At 47.7% G+C, this 20,448-nt stretch overlaps 1 protein-coding gene across 1 annotated transcript in view; it reads left to right on the forward strand.

Moving 5' to 3' along the window:
* gpm6ab (glycoprotein M6Ab) overlaps positions 1 to 20,035 on the forward strand; it is a gene marked incomplete at its 5' end in the record, with an annotated part of 42,926 nt that extends 22,891 nt beyond the window's left edge. Inside the window, 6 exons of the mRNA XM_083693327.1 lie at positions 9,444 to 9,636; positions 14,176 to 14,332; positions 14,796 to 14,949; positions 15,304 to 15,380; positions 16,420 to 16,485; positions 19,871 to 20,035. Of these exons, the coding sequence (XP_083549453.1) occupies positions 9,444 to 9,636; positions 14,176 to 14,332; positions 14,796 to 14,949; positions 15,304 to 15,380; positions 16,420 to 16,485; positions 19,871 to 20,023 (800 nt within the window). The 3' untranslated portion in view covers positions 20,024 to 20,035. The remainder of the gene's footprint in view (positions 1 to 9,443; positions 9,637 to 14,175; positions 14,333 to 14,795; positions 14,950 to 15,303; positions 15,381 to 16,419; positions 16,486 to 19,870) is intronic.
* Positions 20,036 to 20,448: the final 413 nt, after the last annotated feature.

Below are 20,448 nucleotides of genomic sequence, written 5' to 3' on the forward strand. Positions count from 1 at the left end.
GAATGTAATCTTCTGTCACCGTAGTAGTGTATGCCAATGTTGCCAATCTCCTCGTACACACACACACACACACACACACACACACACACACACACACACACAGACAGACAGACAGACACACACACACACACACAGACAGACACACACACACACACAGACACATGCACACACACACACACACAGACAGACACCCCCTCCCCCCACTACACACACACACACACAAACACACTCTGTGGTAGTAGACACTGTATCGACTGTACTGCATGGTATTGACCCTCCTTTCACCAGCCGAGCTTAATCCTATTGTGAGTGGACAATGGAGTAGCCTGTGACATTGGAGGTGGTGATCAGTGACGGTCCCCAGAGCCCAGAGGCCTTCTCAGCAGGGTGTCAGGTGTCTACTGACGGAGTCTGCCAGAGAGGATGATGGACTGGACCAGAGTGGATAATTGATGATATATTGATATTTGTATGATCCCAATGTGTAAATAATACATTGGTCGGGAGGGAGAGAGTTTGAGTTATGGGTGTGGGTAAGGGGAGTTTGTGTGTGTGTGTGTGTGTGTACCTAGATGTGTTAGTGTGTGTGCTGTTTGTCTATGCAGGCGTGTATGTGTGTGTGTGTGTCTGTGTACATGTGTGAGTGTGTGTGTGTGTGTGTGTGTGTGTGTGTGTGTGTACCTACTTGTATTAGTGTGTGTGCTGTTTGTCTACCCAGGCGTGTGTGTGTGTGTGTGTGTGTGTGTGTGTGTGTGTGTGTGTGTGTGTGTGTAGCCATGCTGCACGTCTGGAACAAGACTTACTGTAGAGCCAAAGCCAATTCATGTTAATTCCCCATTGCTTATCCTCCATAAGTCTTTCTCGTTCATGGAGCGCGGTCATTTATGACGGAGCCAATGTGAGATGCCTCCTCAGTCTGCACCGTGTGTTCACAAGGCCTCAGCTTCCCCTTCTAATCTCTCTCGCAATCCTTGTCCTGCTATTGTCAATGTTTACAATGTCACACACGCACACACACACACACATGCACACATGCACACACGCACACACACACGCACACATGCACACACGCACACACACACACACACACACACACACACATGCACATATGCACACACACACACACACACACACACACACACACACACACACACACACACACACACACTGTCAAGCAGAGCAATAACAGTAGGTAAACACAGGATGAATTCATCATGGATTATCTGGACGGCACACAGTGACAACTATCACATGACCCAGCGACAATGACCCAACATACACAACGACACACAGTCAGAATTGGATTCCAGGGAAGGGAAGGCAGAGATAACATTATGTGAGGAGACAATGGCTCGCCGGTGCCTATCACACCAGTGATGGAGCCCAACATGTTGTCATTTGAAACAGGCCTACTATTAACTAACGTTACCGGTCAACCACTATTAACTAACCCTACTAACGTGACTGGTCAACCACTATTAACTAACATTACTGGTCAACCACTATTAACTAACCCTACTAACGTGACTGGTCAACCACTATTAACTAACATTACTGGTCAACCACTATTAACTAACCCTACTAACGTGACTGGTCAACCACTATTAACTAACATTACTGGTCAACCACTATTAACTAACCCTACTAACGTGACTGGTCAACCACTATTAACTAACATTACTGGTCAACCACTATTAACTAACCCTACTAACGTTACTGGTCAACCACTATTAACTAACCCTACTAACGTTACTGGTCAACCACTATTAACTAACATTACTGGTCAACCACTATTAACTAACCCTACTAACGTTACTGGTCAACCACTATTAACTAACATTACCGGTCAACCACTATTAACTAACGTTACCGGTCAACCACTATTAACTAACATTACCGGTCAACCACTATTAACTAACGTTACCCGTCAACCACTATTAACTAACCCTACTAACATTACCGGTCAACCACTATTCACTAACGTTACCCGTCAACCACTATTAACTAACCCTACTAACATTACCGGTCAACTACTAATCTTTTATCCACTGCTAACGCTCGTGTCCACGTTATGATGTGCGAAAACTGACAGCTTCACACGAGCCACAAGCCGAAGAGAAGTTGCCATCTCATATCTAAATTTAACGTCGACAATCAAGCTTTTGGAATTCAATTGAATTATGAAACAGGGAGTCGGTCTCAGGGAGGCTAACCCCTAGCAGTTGGTGATGGTTCTGTTTGGCCATTTGTCCTGTTTGCTATTCCAGTCAGGGCTCTGGAGGTGGATGCAGGCAGCAGAGCATATCGAGACGCTGGCTCTGAGTCACACCCAGACAGAGATGGCTAATAACACCGACGCTCTCTGTCTGTCTGTCTGTCTGTCTGTCTGTCTGGCTGGCTGGCTGGCTGTCTGGCTGTCTGGCTGGCTGGCCGGCTGTCTGTTTTGGGGATGGGAGAGAGAGATGGAGAAAGCGTGCTAGTGTGCTAATGATCTTAGCGTCTGTCGTAGGAGTGGGAGGGAGACGGAGACCGCTAATGACGTTAGCATCTCATTTTGCGCTCCGCCAGTCGTCACAGATGAGGTTTTAGTCGTGTGAAAAATGCGGTTCCTCCTTTCACTGCTTGAAGTAGAAGCAGCTGGGTAACTGCAATTTGATCACTGGCTTTCTCTCATGGGTGTGAAAGATATATCTGTTTTGAAGGTTTTGTTTACACAGTGATACTGTCGTGCCTCAAGGTATCTCAAGGCACTTAAAAAAAAAAAACAGAACACCCAGGCTACTCAAAATCCAACGTCTACCCACATCTAATTCCTAGCACAGGTATTGTGTGTAAAAACCTAACTGTAAAAGTAACATCTTTAGGTTATTTCTTTACATTCCAACTTTTACATTTAAATTCAAACATTACCCCAATGCTAATTTAGGCTACAGTGCCCCATGTACATTGCGGCTCTCCCACAAATGAAAACATCCCCGTAGTGAGGGGTCGATGACTGGTCTCTGACGCCCTGAGCTACACAGTGACACACAGTCTGTGTCGAGTGTTATGTTTTTACCAGCTCGTAGTCGAGTCACTGGCAAACTGAACAGGCTCCTTTTACAGTCGGATGAGCTGAAACAGACGGGTGGCGGCCAATAGAATGACGGAATTGATCAAATGTGAATTGTTCACGAGTGTGTGTGTGTGTGTGTGTGTGTGTGTGTGTGTGTGCGCGCGTTGTTAGAGAGGCACATCCTCACTGCCGATTGACTGCGTTCCCAATGAGGTAGATGATTGACAGTATGAACTGGGGGCGGGCGTAACCCCCTGCTTTAAATCACTACCCCCTCGAGGACGCGGGCACAGAGCTGGGTCCATGTGCCAGCTGGAATTGACTATTGCTGAGCTTTTAATAATGTTTTGGCTGACAGTTAGGGTTAGGGTTGAAATGTCTAAGCGAGTGCTTTCATATGACTATTATGGATTAATATCCACCTGCAGGGCACAATGGAGTAATATAGTAGAGCACAATGCCAATCAAACCCGGCACAAGCTAGCATCACTAATTCCTATTTCATTAGCTGTTTTGAGATTGAGTTTATGTTGGTGTAGCAGGACAGGCTCAGACACACACACACACACACACACACACACACACACACACACACACACACACACACACACACACACACACACACACACACAGACACACTGACACACACACATCCTGTACACAGACACACACAGACACACACACACACATCCTGTACACAGACACACGTACACACACACACACACACACACACACACACACACACACATCCTGTACACACACGGTGAACACACCATGTCAAACTGAGGAAAAAAGACGTAGGCATTGTCAATTAAAATTCACAAGCTGGGGTGTATGGATGAAACTTCTTATTTTTAGTTAAAGGAAGGAACTTGTTCTCTGCAGGGCAGAGAGAGGAGAGAGATTACCATTTTAATGAACTGCAGCTTTGCTCAGGTAGACGAGACTACTAGCCTCTGGATGAGTGGCCAGGAGCCCCCGGAAATTGACTTTCTGCTGATAAAGAACTATTGAGCCGAGGAAACCCAACCGTCTGGGTGAAAAACTACCACTTTAATCCAGCGTATGAACACACACACACACACACACTAACACACACACTAACACACACACACACACACACACACACACACATACACAAGCACAATCATATGCACACACACATGCACACACATACACACACACACACACACACGGCCACACACACACACACACACACACACACATACACACACACGCAAATAGACAGATGCATTCACAGGCACACACATGCACACACACACACACACACACACACGGCCCCACATATACACACACATGCAAATAGACAGATGCATTCACAGGCACACGGGCAAACACACACACACACACACACACACACACACATACACAAGCACAATCATATGCACACACACATGCACACACATACACACGCACACATGGCCACACACACACACGGCCACACACACGGCCACACACACACACACACACACACACACACACACACACGGCCCCACATACACACACACATGCAAATAGACAGATGCATTCACAGGCACACGGGCAAACACACACACACACACACACACACATGCACAATCATATGCACACACACATGCACACACATACACACACACACACGGCCACACACACACACACGGCCACACACACACACACACACACACACGGCCCCACATACACACACACATGCAAATAGACAGATGCATTCACAGGCACACGCACGCACGCACACACACGCACATACACACACACACACACACACACACACACACACACACACACATACACACACACACACACACACACACACACACACATACATGTCTCTCCATCAGAGAACTTATGTTTAATCCGTCTTACTGTCGAGGACATTCATCTGCTGTCACCTCATCTGTCATTATGCCCCCATTCCTCTCAGTCTGTCTGTTGGAGGCCTATGTAGCATCATAAATCACTGTGTAGCATTATTAATGTTCATATGGTGGAGATTGTGAATCTGTGTTATTGATGAGTCTTTGGGACTGTCTTGGAATTCCTTACATGTTCCATTACATACATATATTCATATCCATACACAATATTAGATCACACGACTCGAATGAAGGCATTATGGAAAAACATTTAGGCACATGGATTTTTTCCAGCGTCCCCCATATCATCTAGGATTATAGATTTATTGATTAGTTCTCCATCAAATGTCAATCAAGTTATTCAACCAGGAAAAAAAGACTGATTGGAATCTGATCCATCAACTGATTGGAATCTGTCCTCTTTCTGTTGTTCTCTCTCTCTCTCTCTCTCTCTCTCTCTCTCTCTCTCTCTCTCACTCTCTCTCTCTCACACACACACACACACACACACACACACACAGTGAGTCAGTGTTAGAGGACTGTTCATGGCCAGGAGGGTTAGTCTAAGCCAGCAGTCATCCACGGGGGTGAGAAGAGACACTGCAGCCCATATCTTTGTGAAGGGGCGTGTGAAGGAATAGAATGGGCCATCGTTCTGGCCAGAGGAGACATGTAGCTGGCTGTGTGGAAGAGTGGTCCATTTCTCTGGGTGTCAACTCCACTTACTAGAGGTGTGTGCAGGCAGAGAGAAAGCTTTAGGTCAGGGGCTGCTGGTGCGTCTGACAGCCCATTATCGGGGGGGGGGGGACGACGACAGGGGGCTGAAAGGTGGGTGAAAGGTGGGTGTTCGCTGGGTGTGTGTGTGTGTGTGTGTGTGTGTGTGTGTGTGTGTGTGTGTGTGTGTGAGTGTGTCGAGGAGCTGAGAGGGGCACTGAGCGCAGCTATATGCTGTCACTGATGCTATCCTGCAGCCAGCTTACAGGAGGGATCAGAGAGGCTGCCCACCACTGAGGGTTGAGATACAGATATAGAAAGGCTCACACTCACAGGCATACACACACACACACACACACACACACACACACACACACGGTCACACACACACAGGCACACACAATATGGGGGCAAGATGTAATTACAAACTGCTGTTCCATTCAATCCTGCCTCTATCAGTCCAAGCAAAATGACAAATAAACAAGTCTGTTAAGTACTCCATTTGTGGTGTCCACGGCGACCGTGCCTCCTCACTGCAGCTGACAGATCACAGGGCTTCTTTGCGGGGAAGGAAACACAGCCAGTGGGTTTCACTGCAAATGTTGCTGACGCTGTTTTTTTTTATAGAATGGAATGAGTCTAGGGGGCATCGGTCTGGTCCCAATGAATATCCATGGACTCCCTCGGCTGAGGGAGCACACTTCATATTGTCCCATTAGCATTCTAGCCATGTGAGACAGAAGGGGACATTTGGGCGAAGTCATCATCCTCCAGTCTGGCAAAGAAAGCGGGGGAAGTGGAATGCATAATTGTTCCCATGGGTTAAATTTGATTTAAATTCAGTCCAACAAGAAAGTGATTTGAATTTTAAATTCAGAAGTGCAAAAAGAGTTTATGTAAAAAGCTTACTTTTATCTTATTTTATTGAAAAATCTAGTATTGGGGAGGGGTTCAAGGGATGTTGCAGGATACCTTGGTGTTTATGTCTAACTCATAAAGCTTGCCTGGATCTTGTACAAAGCCTCCACCAAAACGACAAAGCTTTATAAATCTTTATAATCGGCCCTTATAGACATAACTCCATTGGTTGGTGAACTAATGGATTTATCATGTGCTATAGGCCCATACGGGGTGTGTGTGTGTGTGTGTGTGTGTGTGTGTGTGTGTGTGTGTGTGTGTGTGTGTGTGTGTGTGTGTGTGTGTGTGTGTGTGTGTGTGTGTGTGTGTGTGTGCGCGTGCGTGCGTGTGTGGAGATTAATGAAGGATCCCAGTGGCTGTGCTTTGATTCCTGTGGGTTGGGCTCAGAAATCAATACCCCACTGAGGCCGGTCTGCCACAAGAAAACCCACACATACACACATACTTGGAGGCTCACACACACACACACACACACACACACACACACACACACACACACACACACACACACACACACACATACACACACACACACTTGGAGGCTCACACACACACACATACACACACACACTTGGTAGACCAGAGCGGACTGCCTCTTAAACACGCCACTCATACAGACAGCCTCTTCAATCCTGCGCTCAGGGATCAATGCTACAGATTGACCGATGGAGGAGACGGGGCCAGAAGGGATGGATACTGTCCTGGTTGTGAACCTTGGCTCTGACACACAGCCTGCTGCAGTACGCCACTGCAATGTGATACACCCGCACTCCCGCTCTGCAAACACTCACGGATCATTTAGCCTCCATTGGAGGTTGGTGGAGGTAGAAATCGGAGGACGGGCTCATTGTAATGCATGCAATGGAATGAGGAATGGTATCAAACACACGTTTACAATGAGCCCGTCCTCCGATTTCTACCTCCGTCAGCCTCCAATGGTAAATGATCTAAGAGTGTTTTGAATTTCTGCCTTCATCAGCCCTCCCCTGTGATTTACATACACACCCTATTAGTTTCTCTGTTTTATTGTCTTACGTACTGAAATACAGGGGAGTGTGTGACAGTACAATGAAATTCTCCCACGCAAGCTCTCTTCTCCCATAACGCAGAAAATAGTACTGAAAAAATAGTTACATTGCAACACACTGTTATATACAGTAAGTGATTACTAGCAGTGACTCTATACACAGTGAGACAATGGCAGCAATATTCACATTAGCATTATACAGTACATTATCAGTACATTATCAGGTAATGATAATGGTTTGACCAGTGATTTGTTTATTCAAGAATCTGCATATCTTGTCCTCGATATAATGCATTTCATAATCAACCTGAAGCACCACCACAGACTCACGTGGGCCGGTAACACGGCACTATCGATTCAGATTCTATTTTCAGTCTCTTTTCTCTTTCTAATGACATTTTGGCTGGATGAATAAAGAGTGAGTTGGCGTTCTTCCTCTTCTCCTTCCTCCTCCTCCTCCTCCTCCTCCTCCTCCACCTCCTCCTCCTCGCTTGACTGAACAGGCGTCCTCTCAGCAGCACAGGGTCTCAGGAGCTTCTCCTGCCGGGGAGGAGAGAGAGCAGGAGGAGGAGGAGGAGGAGGACAAGAGAGAGAGAGGGAGGGGGGTGGGGGACTTAAATAGACAGGAGAGGGATTCAGGCTAGGTAGCCTCGTAGGTGTTGGGGTTATTTATTCTCTGACAGCCGAGGACCAATGCGTTAAGCAGCGTTTTCCGTGCTGTTTTAACTAAAGTCAAGCCAGAGGCGTCAATACAGATGAGAGGCGTGAGCTGGAGTGAGATGAAAAAAGGTCATCAGCTACCTAGCGCTGAACACCAAGGGGAAGCATGTGAAATATACACATTATACGTCCTAGATATTTTGGACTTAACAAGCATTATGGGCTACATACAGTAAGAACTTTAAGTGGTCATATTTTGAGGTTTGTGTTTAATTTGATTTAACACACGTTTGTGTTCGAGTTTGATGGATACATCAACATCTCTCTCTCTCTCTCTCTCTCTCTCTCTCTCTCTCTCTCTGTACTGCTATTTCTGCAGTGCTTTGTTCTGTAGCCGTATGCCTGTATGCGTGTTTACGACCAGCCATAAATCTGCCCCGCTCTGCTCCGGGGATGGGAGGGGATTCCATTTGCGGCCCCGCAATTTGAGATCAATACTGTTTGCGCGCTGGGTATTAAAGCCATCAATCTGTCGCAGGAGCAATGATGATTGGTCAGAGTGACGGTGAACTTCCTGCCCAGAGACAGGCGCGGGGATAGATTGGCTTAGGGTCAACAGGAGAAAACGTGGTTAGCTGTTTGTCGACCGGAGATGGATGAGGTTTGATTCGTATGCGTTGAAATGAGATGGAATAGATTTTTGAACGTGTGGAGGTTGAATGTCCTCGACTGTCTGGGAATAAAAAGGTTATTCAATTATGTCCTGAGTCAGTTGTTTCTTTTGTTGTGGAGCATTTTGTTGGTATAGATGTTTTCCTTCGTTCTCTCTCCTTAGAAGGTCTCAGGTCAGTGATTTTATGCTTGAAAGCTGGATAATTATACCGTTTGGCCAGTATCCAGACAGTGTATGGACAGTCTCCGATACATATGCAACTACAGTGTTTGCGGTTTGTCGAGTCAGGGGTTGAGTTTGACATTTGATCAAATCGAGAAATGCTTTGAATTACAATTAGAATATTATTTATCAGGAGAGTCTATTGATGACATCTTCCATGTAGGCGTTTCTACGTCTTACTTTGATCTGGCACCCTTATTGGGAGTGACATCCTCATTGTAACGTTCCTTACTTGTTCTCTCTCTCTCTCTCCCTCTCTCTCTCTCTCTCTCTCTCTCTCTCTCTCTCTCTCTCTCTGACCAGGGTGCTTCGAGTGCTGCATCAAATGCCTGGGCGGCCTCCCGTATGCCTCCCTCTTCGCCACCATCCTGCTGTACGCTGGGGTGGCGTTGTTCTGCGGCTGTGGGCACGAGGCCCTGTCGGGCACCGTCACCATCCTGCAGAACTACTTTGAGGTGGTGAGAGGACCTGTGGAGACCCTGGACGTGTTCACCATGTAAGTTGGGTACAGGGGTCACCATGGGATGGGCAGGGGTCATCATGGGATGGGCAGGGGTCACTATAGGGTCACCATGAGATGGGGCAGGGGAAACCATGGGATGGGGCAGGGGTCACCATGGGATGGGTAGGGGAAACCATGGGATGGGGCAGGGGTCACCATGGGATGGGGCAGAGAGAATGAGAAGGGGGAACCATGAGATGGGGCAGAGGACCACCATCAACAACATCTTAGTGAGTGGCAAAGACATGTAGAAATGTGGGGCTGTAAGTTCTCTCAAAGTGACCTACTTTCAAAGGCATGGTCTCTGTGAAGGGAAGTAATAGGGTAGTTTCACATGTGTCTGATATGACACACATAGCTAACAAATGGGTTGGCTGTTCTACAGTACCTTTATGGTACTCTATACGGACCCACCTGGAGACACAACATCATTGGATGCCCCAGTTAAACTAGTTAACTAGTTTCCAGTTAAACTCGTTAAAGGTAACGCCTCAGTATGGTGTACTACTTCAGTAACTCACTTGTCAAGCGTTGCTTGAAGCAAGTCATAGTCGCTTCACACAACAGTTTAAAAAGTGTCTTCGAGGGAATTAACAGTTGCTTTTGCTCACTTCACTTGAACAGCATATCGAGGTCCTGCCTTTGCAAATACATAGAAATACACGCCTTCCTCACAACACAGGCTTAATATGGTTAGCTATTAAGAGGAGATTAAGACAGACAGTCCTACCTCTCCACCATCTCTATACACCCAATAAGATACATTTCAGTGCCAACTGCCGAGATATACAGGATTTGTCATCAACCATGAACCAAAAATTCAAGATGGTCGCCACACTGTCCGGAGACATGCATTTTCAGGTGTTTATCGTGTGTGTGTGTGTGTGTGTGTGTGTGTGTGTGTGTGTGTGTGTGTGTGTGTGTGTGTGTGTGTGTTTGTGTTTGTGAGAGAGAGAGAGGGTGGAGAGAGATTTTTCCCTGACACAGCGTACGGACAGAGATTGATTTTTCCGTGCCTGTGTGCGATGTCTTGGCGCGGGGCCCGTTCTGGGAATTAAACACTCTGAAATCGCTCTGGGTTGCCCAGGGCACACCTGCTCACCGGAATTCCGCCTGCAGAGAGAAAGAGGGATGGAGGGAGAGAGGGAGGGAGGGAGAGAGAGAGGGATGGAGGGAGAGAGGGAGGGAGGGAGAGAGGGAGGGAGGGAGAGAGGGAGGGAGGGAGAGAGGGAGGGAGGGAGAGAGAGAGGGATGGAGGGAGAGAGGGAGGGATGGAGGGAGAGAGGGAGGGAGGGAGAGAGAGAGGGATGGAGGGAGAGAGGGAGGGATGGAGGGAGAGAGGGAGGGAGGGAGGGAGAGAGAGAGGGATGGAGGGAGGGAGGGTGGGTGTGAGTGTAGGTGTGTGTGTGTGTGTGTGTGTGTTTATAACAATGAATACACATATTGCCTATTATGTGTGTCTGTGGGTCACTGATGGGTTCATTCTGATTTCTATTTTCTGTATCTATCTCATGATAACGAATACAAGAAAGGCAGAATGAGGTTTACTCAATTTTACATTATTCTGATAATAATGGGCATTTAGCACACAGTTCACACTTCCTCTTCCAGGATGGGCCCTCTAGCAGGTATTTTCACATTCAAATGTTATGACAATAAAATATGGAGAGGTCTCTCCTCGTCTTCCTCGCGGGCCTTGACGCGCTTGTGAGTCACCATTCACCTCACACTTCCTCTTCCTCTTCCAGGATGGGCCCTCTAGCAGGTGGCAACCTGAGTCCGACCCCCTTCTCCTCTTTCTGGAGACCCTTGGCGGTGGCTCAGAGGCTAAATCTCTGTCCTCTGAGCTCTTCCTCCGTTTCTTTAAGGACGGGCCCTCTTGCAGGAAGCTTCCGGAGCCACGCCGACACTCCCAATGTTCCCTGGTCCTCTTTGCCACACCTTGAATCAAACCAATTCAAAATTATATTCTCAGTGGATTTCATACACAATGTCACAACACACTTTGCAGCAAAGGGGTAAAAAAAGAAGAAAAAAAAGCCATCAGTTATACAAATTGTAAAAACAACAATGCAACAGTGAATATAGAGACAATCACAAAAACATAGAAAATCAGTATAAGTGATTATAACTCACCTCTTATTTGTGTCTTTGATGGGGTGCTCTCTGTCTGGGTGCTACCCTGGTGATTCTCTGGGTCTAATGCCCAGGGCCTCTCTGTGGGCATCCATGGTACCCCAGGGGCAAGGGCACAGTCAGGCCGTCTTCCTCCCTCAAGTCCAGTCTGGGTCCTCCTATTCTCTCCCCTCAGCTCCAGACTCTCAGGGACTGTAGCGGAGGCTACTACTTGGTCCATCAGAGAGTCATCATCCCTGTCTCCTCCCAGCACCTTCATCCCATCCCTCACCTCCTCCCTCTCCTCCTGCTCTCCATCATGGTGGTCAGAGGGACCGTCAGAGGAGGGGACCACCGCTTGTCCCTCAGCCCTGAGGTCTGCATCCCTCCCCAGAAGGGATCCTTGGTGGAGCTCATGGGCGATGAAAACAACAGGGGGTAAAGAAGGAGGTCTGGGGACGAAGATGGGGTCCTCTTCCTCAGATTCTTCCTGAGACTCATAGTCTGGGTCAGACTCGTATCCAGAGTCGTATTCAGAGTCGTAGTCCGTTCGTGGCATTTTGGTAATCCGATAATCTCAAGTATCACAAAAGTAGCTTTCTCTCTGTAGTTGTTGGTGTTTATGAAGGCAATATTGAATCTGTAGCTGTAGACTGTTACAGATTCTAGAATGTTCCTGATAATAACCATGGCAATCCAAACAGAAGCTCACTATGATGCTGATGGTGTCATCATTGGTCTATGACATCTACTTACATGCTGATTCCATCTGATGTTTATTCGACTGTTACCATAACAACTGGAGCGGATGAGAGAGTGCAGTGAAATGTTACTTTCATTTATTTTATTTAACCTTTATTTATACACCATTTTGGTTTATTTGATTATAAACCAGAGCCTGTAGTTATCAAGCCTCTCAGAATTACTCATAGGAATCGCTCGAAAAGTGCAGATAGAGTATGACTAAAAAAAACAGCTTCTTACTCACACTGATGAGTAGGACCAACTCTTATGAATGAATTTTGTTCTTGATTTTACAACATCATATTTGGACCTGCAAAATAATTTTTTGTGGGGAAATCAAACATCTTCGGATGATGTGCGGTGCTGTAATTAATTCATGTTTGAGTTATTGTTCTGGCAATGGTAATTGTTAAATGGTAATTCCTTTAAGTGGGGAAGTGACAAAAATGACGCCCTATCCAAACATTATCTTTTAAGGCGCTCTGTTTTAAATATTTGTAAAATATCTCTCCTATTCCGAAATGTGTGTGTATCGTGCATGCAACCATCCATCCGTAACCCACAGCTTACTCATAACGAGTTAGGACACCTCTTGAGGACTCCTAAATACATGCAGAGTTATCACAACTCTTCTGTCTAAAGATCATATGTGTAAGAAAACAACAAAACATGGCTCACTGTGAATTTTTTAGCACTTATGAGCCGTTTCCTCCTCTGAGAGGCTTGATGACTACCAGCCCTGATGTAACTGGTTTTCATACACCTTCTAGTCCACAAACATGATCCAAGTGTGACATTTACTGCAGATCGGGTGACTGCTGGAGCTTGTGTTACAAGGTTCCTCTCCTCTATAAAGATACTCTCATCATTAGGAGGAGAGCCGTACTCTCCTCTGTGTCCTCCTGGAGTTCTCTCCTCTGAGTGATATACCCTCTCTGCTGTCCTCCCCTGTCTTCTCCTGACGTTCTCCTCACCATGCAGGAATGGAGGCTATCCCTCCTAATAGGGTCTGGGAAATTAGAGCACTGAACAATCCCTCATTAGCAAAGTGGGTTTGAGTTGGTGTGCTAATCCGTTTTTCAAGCACTAAAACTAAGGCTGTTGTTGTGAAAGTGAGTGAAAGCTCTCTATATATTTACCGTTGGCACGCTGTCACTGTTGACACTCCACTTCTTTCGCAACATGCAGCTATGAGCTTCCTACCACTGTCAGGACTGCAGTCACTACCGATCTTCCGCCGTAGATTGAAAACCCATCTCTTCAGGCTACATCTTAACCTAAAGACCTCTTCACCCCCACTACCCCCCCCCCCCTGTACTAACGATTTCAAATTGTATTCACATTTGTACCAAGGGAGACGGAATTACACCAGTTTGAAATATATATATATATTATAGAGCGTAAGATAAAGCCGTTTATTTATGCATTGTGATGATTTTTACAAGAAACAATATCACATAGAAGTTTGTTGTTACCTCGGGATAGTGTGGAATTGCCATCAGAGCAATTAGAGTTGGCTGGACTTCTCCTTTAAGACACAGCCGCTGGCACCAGACTTGCCCTCCGATTGACCCTCGTTAAAGGATCCGAAGTGCCCTCGTTCCAATTACAGGGCCTCGACAAGAGTCGTTATTAGTCAGTTATTTATCCTTTGCTGTTCTTTCGTCTCTCCAGGATCGACATCTTCAAGTACGTGATCTACGGCGTGGCTGCGGCCTTCTTTGTCTACGGCATCCTGCTGATGGTGGAGGGCTTCTTCACCACGGGCGCCATCAGGGACCTGTACGGAGACTTCAAGATCACCGCCTGCGGACGCTGCGTCAGCGCCTGGGTAAGACCACGGGGGGACGGGGGGGACGGGAAAGAATCTATGGTACTGGGAGGTAGGGAGGGGAGGGCGGGGACGGGGGGTAGTTGGGACTCAGGGAGTGCGTGAGTAAAACCTTTGGGACACAGGTATGGAGGTGAGGGCGGGGGGTGGGGGGTGGGGGGAGGGGGGAAGGTGGGGGTGGGGGGTTCCACTCTTTCTCCAGTTCAGTACAACAACAATGTTAAATGTTAATGAGTTGGTGAGTCTGCCTGTACGCTTATATGACTAATGACTGTCCTCCTCTTCTCTCTAATGGGCTCCCTCCCCTCTCCCCCCTCTCTCCCCCCTCTCCTTTTCTATCACCTCTTGCCCCTCTCCCATCCCCTCCCTCTCTCTCCCCCCTCCCCTCCCCTCCCCTCCCTCTCTTCCCCTCCCCTCCCTCTCTTCCCCTCCCTCTCCCCCTCCTCCTCCTCCTCTTTACCAGTTCATCATGCTGACCTACATCTTCTTCCTGGCTTGGCTGGGCGTGACGGCCTTCACCTCTCTGCCAGTCTTCATGTACTTCAACATCTGGACCATCTGTCAGAACACCACCGTGGTCGAGGGCGCCAACCTGTGTCTGGACCTGCGCCAGTTTGGTAAGTGGCGCCGCCGGTCCCCCCAATATACCGCCATCGATCGCCACGCTGGCAATGTGCCCAGTCGTACCAATATACTGCCATTGATACATGTAGCCACACTGGAGATGTGCCCACCAATTGATTACTAGTTGGTTGTTGTTGTTGGCATGCATTATGGTGGCCATGTTGTGGATTCACTGTGTGTAGATGAGCTATCTTCAATGACGAATAACAACAGTACGTGTTATGGCATGTGGACTGAATAGCTCTCTCTCTCTCTCTCTCTCTCTCTCTCTCTCTATCTCTGTATCTCTGTATCTCATATTCAAATGTGACTGACGTTGTTGTTGTTGTTGTTTTGTTTCGTCCCAGGGTTGGTGACCATCGGGGAGGAGAAGAAGGTCTGCACAGGCTCTGAGAAGTTCTTCAAGATGTGTGAATCTAACGAGGTGAGAGGGGGGAGGGGTCCACCTGAGAGGGGTGGAGGGAGGGGCGTGGCTGGGAGGGAGGGAGGGAGGGAGGGAGTCAGTCCGATGGAAGAGAGAGGGCAGTGAGATCGTGGAGAAAGAGGGGGTTGGGTGGAAAAGAGGGGAGCGAAAGGGGGGAAAGCCGGGAGAGAGGGGGGAGAGAGAGGGAGAAAAGCGGGTGTGGCCAACAAGCCACACCCGAAAGGGGGAAAACAGAGGAGGGCGGAGAGAGCAGGGAGGAAGGAGGGCGGCAGTCATCTTGAGCGATCACCGTCGCCCTGATTCAATCTGATGCCCCTGTCATGACCTGAGGGGAACCCTGTAGGGAACCACTCTTCATTCCCCATGAGGCTGCAAGAACCTCAGGAGAAAGTTATTCATTGGTTACTGGCCAGCTTTTATCACCCTTCTGGCTCTGGGGACAGGCACCTCTCTCTCCCTGCCAAGACGGAGGGGAATATATTTCTTAAATCATAAATGGTGCCATGGGGAGATCCCCCTCTAACATCGTTCATTGTGTCATTGATTTTGTGACGTGATCTGTTGAGTAGCTAGTGTTGACCTCCTGGTTTATTAGATATGGGATATTTTATTAGGTTGGACTTGTGCGTTTGAAATGTGCACCTCTCTCTATTATCCCTCGTAGGGGAAGATGAAGGGAATACAGAGCTAAAAGATTGGTCTGTCTTATCATTTAACCTTTGGTTTATCCTTTTGTCCTACCTTTTATGTGTCGTCCCTTCTGAAAAACGAGGCTATATTGCTCAGGTGCAGATCTTATTCCCTGATCTCTATTTCATTCTGAAAGCCAGCTTTTTAGGATGACTTTTGTGCCAGTGTCATAAACATTTAGCACTATGTTCCACAATGTGGAACAGTGATTTATATGTAATTTAGAACACTGGTGTTGACATTGCAAAGAATATGGTCATATATAAAACTAAAAACTAAGCGAAATCTCTGTTTTTTCCTTGTTTGTCACTGAACTAATAAAGCTGTGTTTTGTTTGACTATCTTTCAGCTGGACCTGACCTTCCACCTGTTCATCTGTGCCCTGGCTGGGGCGGGGGCAGCTGTCATCGCCATGGTGAGAGGGCTTGTCTTTGTGTCTGATTGGTGGTTCGAGTGCTCTCTGGTCGTTAACGGCCAATGATAGTATCTCTATTCTGTCCCTCCTCCCTGAACACATACTGCACAGAAAGGCAGGCAGTTTGTTATCTTGCTTTGGTAAACCTGAGACGATGCCTGTCTTTGGGTCATTACCAGCAGTGTTTGCATGCCGTGGGCGGTTACAATAGAGAATCAATGGATGATCGTTGTGTGTAAAACTGGCGATTTGTTATAATTTGCTTTGACAATGGGGAGTCAAACAGGCACACAATGTTTGGATCTGTTGTGAAGCGTCGTCAAGGCGGGATGGGAGCTATAGAGGGGAGAGCGAAAGGACCAGCGCTGGAAATGCACAGGCGCGTGGTTGCCTTGGAAACTGGGAGAGAGAGAGGGAGAGAGAGAGGGAGAGAGGGAGAGAGAGAGAGAGAGAGAGGGAGAGAGAGAGAGAGAGAGAGAGAGAGAGAGGGAGAGAGGGAGAGAGGGAGAGAAAGAGAGAGAGGGAGAGAGAGAGAGAGAGAGAGAGAGAGAAGAAAGGAGTGTGTTGCGAGCAGCTCGGAGTGATGGCGAGGAACCGTCTTCAGACTGGAGCGGCCGGAGTCAGGGAGGATGGGAGTCAGGGAGGATGGGAGTCATGGAGGATGGGAGGCAGGGAGGATGGGAGTCAGGGAGGGTGGGAGTCAGGGAGGATGGGAGTCATGGAGGATGGGAGGCAGGGAGGATGGGAGTCAGGGAGGGTGGGAGTCAGGGAGGATGGGAGTCAGGGAGGATGGGAGTCATGGAGGATGGGAGGCAGGGAGGATGGGAGTCAGGGAGGATGGGAGTCAGGGAGGATGGGAGTCATGGAGGATGGGAGTCAGGGAGGATGGGAGTCAGGGAGGATGGGAGTCAGGGAGGGTGGGAGTCAGGGAGGATGGGAGTCATGGAGGATGGGAGGCAGGGAGGATGGGAGTCAGGGAGGATGGGAGTCAGGGAGGATGGGAGTCAGGGAGGGTGGGAGTCAGGGAGGATGGGAGTCAGGGAGGGTGGGAGTCAGGGAGGATGGGAGTCACGCTCCTCTGTGTCCAGATTGTTTACACCAAAAACACCTTAAAAGATACGGAAAACGAGGACGTTGCACACTGCCAAATACGTTTATTGACAATGTTTGTACCGAAAATACAAAATCTCAAAACAAAGGAAGAAAGAAAGTAAGAAAGGAAGAGAATGGCTACGGTACGCTGATAGCAGTAAATAGTACAATTCTGTCCATCACAACTCGCTTGTATCTTGTATATCTACAAGATTGTATCATCTAGCTTTTATCTCAAAAAAGATACGAGACAGACATGGTTCTGTAGAATGGTTTCGGAGAAGCAGGCCCTTATTTTATGATAAAGCCAGACTTTAATGTGCCAGACTAGGGCGCTGTGGCTGTGTTGTCAAGAACACCATAAAAGAAGAGAATGGAAGAGAATGAAATGATAAACATTTTGGCGGGAGTGGCACCACTTCCTTGCAACACAAAGCCTCGAGAGAGTCTCTTTTCTATATTGCGCTACCCCACCTACTGGTGGCTTAGGGTAAGACACGAGGTGATGACTCACCAATGGGATTTTTCTGTTCTAAGGTTTTAGAAATATATTACAGTTAATCACACTCTCAAATGGATCTCATCATCTCAAATGGATGATGTTTATGTTGATATTTAAATATTTCACATGAAGTCAAGTCAATTGTATCGGTCATATGCACAGGGAGCAGGTGGTAAACGGTTCAATGACTTGCTTACTTTGTGAGGTTCCTCTCAACAGTAAAATAAATATCAGCAATACACAAGTATTGTCTTTGTGATGAGGTTATCATTCTGTAAGATGTGACGTGCACATCATTTCAAATTCCATTGAAGTGAAGCTGTTAAATAATCAATTGTTGTCATGTGATATTGTGAAGCTATTAGACAATCAATTGTTGGAATGTGATCCCCCCCCCCCCCCCCTCCGAGACAACACACATACACTGCACCCCCCCCAGCCATTGTCGGCACCCCTGGAGCACTTAGCGGTTAAGTGTCTTGCTCAAGGGCACAACAGCAGTGGTAGGCACCTTAGATATGATGCCAGCAACCCTCCAGTCATCAGCTCAGGATCGAACCAGTGATCTACCGATTGTTGACGTCACGATGAGTCAATTGACTCCAGTGATTATATTAAAACAGTGGTACAAATGGCCAAAGGATTGCATGTGTTGTTCCTTGTTTGTTTTCTTTATTTAATTACATCATACCTTCCCATAAATTCGTCAGCTCCTCTGCAGCTGATGTTGAGGTTTTCAGAGCTGCCCCCTGGTGGTGGTACTGCAAAACAATGTCAGAGAACTAGAATTGTTTACTTATTTTTTTCTCACTACCTGTTGTCTCCTCCTTACTCCCTCTCTGTCTGTATCTATCTATCTCTCTCTCTCTCTCTCACACTCTCTACTTCTGTCACTCCCCCCCCCTCTCTCTCTATCTCTCTCTCTCCCCCCCCCCTCTCTCTCTCTCTTTCTCTCCTCTCTCTCTCTCTCTCTCTCTCTCTCTCTCTATCTCTCTCTGGCATGTAAACGGACAGGCGGTGTCCATCATGGTCCTGACCCGTAACTATGTGGCCCTGACCTCCCAGGGCCTGGGCAAATACTGCACACGATTCTGACATTTGACCCATGAACTGACCGCGCGCTACGCCGTCAGTCATGAAGAGGAGTCCCCCCAGTCAGCCGAGTCCCCCCAAACTCCGCCATTAGGACGACACATTCTACATTGTCATCAGCTCTATCAGCAGTCCAGCCCTGACGCTGTTAACTACAAGTCTCCTGACACTGTTAACTACAAGTCCCCTGACGCTGTAAACTACAAGTCCCCTGACGCTGTTAACTACAAGTCCCATGACGCTATTAACTACAAGTCCCCTGACGCTGTTAACTACAAGTCCCCTGACGCTGTTAACTACAAGTCTCCTGACACTGTTCTCCTGACGCTGATATGATAACCCCGCCCCCTGGCCACGCCTCACTCCCCCTGACAATAAGCTGACAAAAACAGGCACAGAGCTCCTTCAAGAGTATCAAACTAAGATTGATAACTAATTCGTCCGTAATTCGTTTATTTTGGGTTAGGGGGTTCATTTGTTTTTATTTAACACGCAAAAACACGATGCCACTGACCTCTCCCTGTGCGGTGTTTGTTTTATCTTGGCTCAATAATTGCGTACTAACTTGGGTGTCAGCCATTTTTCTCCAACTCTCCCACCTGAACGGCTTGGTGGAGGCGCTAACCTCGTACTAACCTCCCTCTAACCCGTGTTTCTCCCCCCCTCGCCCCCTCCCCCCTTCCTTCTCCTGCCCCTTAGGTCCACTACCTAATGGTGCTGTCGGCGAACTGGGCCTACGTCAAGGACGCGTGCCGGATGCAGAAGTACGAAGACATCAAGTCGAAGGAGGAACAGGAGCTTCACGATATCCACTCTACTCGCTCTAAAGAGCGTCTGAACGCGTACACATAAAGTACACGCGTCCCCCCCCCCCCGTTTTAAACATACACACACAACTCCATAAGCACACTCAACAAAACACACACACACATGCATAAGCTACAGTCCCTGATGTTTTCGTTTGTAAGGCACAAGGGGTTGGGGGGTTGGGGGTAGGGTGGGGGAATGCTGTTGTGGATGGATTTGAATTGTCTTAGCTTACGGGTGTGACGCAGCGATTTGTTCCGGGGGGGCAATATTGTGTGTAACCCCCCCCCCCCTTACAACTTCTCTGACTACCCTTCACCTCTTTCCTGTAATTGAGCTTTCTCTTTCCTGTTTCTCCTCTCTCCCTCTTCCTCTCCTTTTCGTCTTCTTCCACTTCTTCCTGCTCTTCCTCTCTCTCTCTCTGTCTCTCTCTCTCTCTTCCTCTCTCTCTCTCTCTCTCTCTCCTTCTC

Source organism: Argentina silus (assembly GCF_951799395.1).
Source record: "Argentina silus genome assembly, chromosome: 21".
Lineage (NCBI taxonomy): Eukaryota > Metazoa > Chordata > Actinopteri > Argentiniformes > Argentinidae > Argentina > Argentina silus.